General features: G+C 29.4%; 1 protein-coding gene across 1 annotated transcript; it reads left to right on the forward strand.

Moving 5' to 3' along the window:
• Positions 1-771: 771 nt before the first annotated feature.
• Positions 772-2,892, forward strand: LOC105619620 (cytochrome b5-like). Its single transcript, XM_012201139.1, has 4 exons — positions 772-927; positions 1,080-1,208; positions 1,279-1,346; positions 2,464-2,892. The coding sequence occupies exons 1-4, from the start codon at positions 772-774 to the stop codon at positions 2,543-2,545; spliced, it is 435 nt and encodes a 144-aa protein (XP_012056529.1). The 3' UTR covers positions 2,546-2,892.
• The last annotated feature ends 668 nt before the right edge of the window (positions 2,893-3,560 follow it).

The following is a 3,560-nucleotide window of genomic DNA, read 5'->3' on the forward strand; positions in this document are numbered from 1 at the left end:
ATCTGTACCAACGACATATATATATATATATATATATATATAGACCAAACATTCTGCTCGTAGCTTGAAGGAAATTGACGGTTTATATAGCGTTTAAAACCGTGATGTCTCTTTCTACTTTGATGAGAGAACAGTATGATAGAGTGAAATAGCACGGTCCTAAAACGCCACATAAACTATCAATTTCCGGCTTCAACCCCCTCGAAAAGCATGAGAATGCTTCATCTATATATATATATGCGATGAGATATATATATATAAAACCAACGTCGATTAATCTTAATCAGAATTAATTAACAACCATAATTGGTCAATTCCACTAAACAGTAAATGCGATTGGTCAGTTAACAGTCGATTAAGTAACTGACGTTGGTGAAATTCTTTAAGTTCTTGACAGTTGGCATCTCTGCATTCGACCATGATCGCGTTGCCCTCATACGGCGCTTTCGCAAATTAATCCGGAATAGCTTGAAAAATCATACACATTTCTCTTTATTCTTTCAGGAATCAGGAATTAAGTTAAACATCAATAACTGATGATAATTCAAAATTATCAGGATCTATCAAAAATATTGATTACATCGTGAACAAAGTTCAACTTGTCGAATTATTTCGTGAACGTTACTAGTCGTGCCACAATTGATGCTCCGACGGGAACATCGGTGACGAATTAAAAGAAAAAACGCTGAGTCAATCGACATAAGTCGTTTGTTAAAAGATAGTGATCTCGAGTCTCGTCAGCAAAGGAAAGCTAAAGACACGCTAATTGAGATGGCAACTAAGGATCTTAAAGACGACACCGCCACCGCTACTTCAACTGGCAAATTCTTCACGCGGGCAGAAGTGGAGAAGCATACTGAAACTTCCAAAGATACATGGATCATCATTCATAATAATGTCTACAATGTCACCTCGTTTCTCAATGAGGTTGCAGTTTTTCTTCTCACAAAAAAACTGATACTGATCTTTGTTGAATTCAATTTGAATCTTTATTTTTGTTTACTGAAATATTTATATAATATTTTTTAAATATACAGTTTTTATTAAAACTACTCTGATATGTTAATTTTTTTTAATAGCATCCTGGTGGTGAAGAGGTACTCCTGGAACAAAATGGACAAGATGCTACAGAAGCTTTCGAAGATATTGGACATTCAACTGATGCTAGGCAAATGATGGAATCATATAAAATTGGAGAGTTGGTAGAAGTAAGAGCTGATTTCACAAGCTGCATTTTACATTATTCTTGTATTTCTTTATTATTTGTATGCATTTTAGGCAGATAGAACAGATGATTCTGAAAAGAAAACAAGGGACTGGTCTAATGGAAATGAAGACAGCTCTAGGTATGATCTTATTCTCATTTTTCTATCGTACTATTTTAAAGACTTGATGATTCTAACATTCTCACAATTCTATTATATCTTCACATTTTAATATTTCAGAATATTTTTTACTGTTCTAGAAATCTATTTTCTTTGACACTATCTTTCATAAATGTTCCTAAATTTTTCCATTAACTCTTTTCTTCTTAACTTTCTTTAATTTTGATTATTACACAGATGGTATGAATACTGGAAAATGGAAATCTTTTTTATTTAAAAGGTGACCTCTGTTACATGGTACGCTTAATTGGGTTTAATAATATTCGTAGTTATGAAATTAGCAATCATAGCTGTACCTCAGAAGAATGGAATGACTGTGATTAGCTAGTTTCATAATTACAGATGTTATTAAATCCAAGGTAAGGGTATCTTGTAAAATCAGTGTCTAATCATAATAATATAACGATACTTTATCTGATGTTATTTTATTCAGATATTTTTGTAATGTGCAAATGTATTATGATTACAAGAATTTATCAGTAAATTTGTATTGAGCTTATTCATTATCTAACTCCCAAGAACTTTCTTATTTAATCAATTCTACGTTTTAAAAGTAATTTTAGCAACGCTAATGCTTTATTTACAATATAAATGTTATATTTACATATAAATGTAATATTATACAATATGTTAAAAAATTGAATTTTAAGTTTGAAAACAGCTCTTATTTTCTGTAATTTCCTGAAATTTTAATGTTTTGATATAATTGAAAATATGCTATAAATGCATCAAATGCATCTCCTGATTGTTCAATTAGTAAAATTCTACCAATTGATCAATTAAATACTTAAGCATACTCAAAGCTTGTAGCTCTAAGTAGGTCTTAATAGCATATTAACATTCTTTCTTCTTGTTAAAAAAAAATTTTAAGTTTGCTAAATATATATTAAGTATAGACAAAATCAGTTTACTAATTTTTAACACCTGCATGAATAAAATCAAATATCAACGTATTCATACTATCTGTATTTAAATACAAGCAGAAAACCTGTTTCTTTTTTAAGTATCATGTGTAAATATGAATCATCATGTGTAAATAGTCGATACTGCATCGTGATGTGATGATTGGCAATTGCAGTTCTTGGTGGTCCTGGTTGATTCCAATCGCCCTTGGAGTGCTTGCCACCATCGTCTATCGCAACTTTATCAGCGCATATTAAAACATTCCGCCTTTTTTTCATGTTATTTACTTGTTAACAACTATATATATGTATACATATGTATTGATAAACAATTGTTGTACAATTTTTCCGAATGTATGTCGCGTATTGTTTTCTATGAACCAAATAATGCATTTTCTGGCCTAGGATCTTTTCACGAGAAAGGAAGATAGAGAGGAAACGGCCGATAATATGTACTATATAATGATACATAATACAAATAACGCACATTTATATATTTATATGTATACATTTGTACACATAGTATATATATGCATATGTACATGTAGCGTTCATACGCGACGTTTTCCAAATTGACGAAATAAATTAATTTAATTCCTTAGAAAGCAGGATTCCCACGGAATAAAGAAGTAAACCTGGTCCTTAAATCCTTAAAAATGAGAAAAAGACTATTACAAGAAGACAATAACTAATAGAAGTAATTCGATCATCGATCAAAACATATGAAACGAGTGATCATATTTTAATATTATTTATATATTATAGCAGATCAATCAAGAAGATTGCATCGACTGCACTGATGAAGAGATAAAATAGCTACATTTAAAATAATTTTTAAAATATTTTTTATAATGAGTATAATGAATTTGTAATCACATTTATTATCTTTTCTACAATTTACCAATAAAAACATAATAGATTTCTAAAAAATTTCTTTTAAACAATAATACATATAAATCGCAAAATTCAAACATGTACAAACAATAATAATGCTATATAAAATTTGAGAATTTTAATACTTGTGATTTTAATTTAGATCGATTCTGAGATTTAATATTCTAAGATTAAGATTAGTATTCACAATCGCTTTTTATATTTATAATTAACTCAAGTGCAGTCTTGACACGTCATAAATCAATCACCATGATAAAGACATTACTTAAGAATGTCGACTGTAAATATCAGCCTAAATATTTATTAAAACTATTCGACTGCACAACATTCTTAAATAAATGCATTGTACTGTATACAGAAAAAATAATTTTGTTATTTA

This window comes from Atta cephalotes (genome assembly GCF_000143395.1).
Source record: "Atta cephalotes unplaced genomic scaffold scaffold00022, whole genome shotgun sequence".
NCBI lineage: Eukaryota > Metazoa > Arthropoda > Insecta > Hymenoptera > Formicidae > Atta > Atta cephalotes.

Coding starts and splice junctions, on each gene's coding strand:
- LOC105619620 (XM_012201139.1), top strand. CDS start 772: ATGGCAACTAAGGATCTTAAAGACGACACCGCCACCGCTACTTCAACT. Junction 928..1,079: donor TCACCTCGTTTCTCAATGAG/GTTGCAGTTTTT, acceptor TTTTTTTAATAG/CATCCTGGTGGTGAAGAGGT. Junction 1,209..1,278: donor AAATTGGAGAGTTGGTAGAA/GTAAGAGCTGAT, acceptor TATGCATTTTAG/GCAGATAGAACAGATGATTC.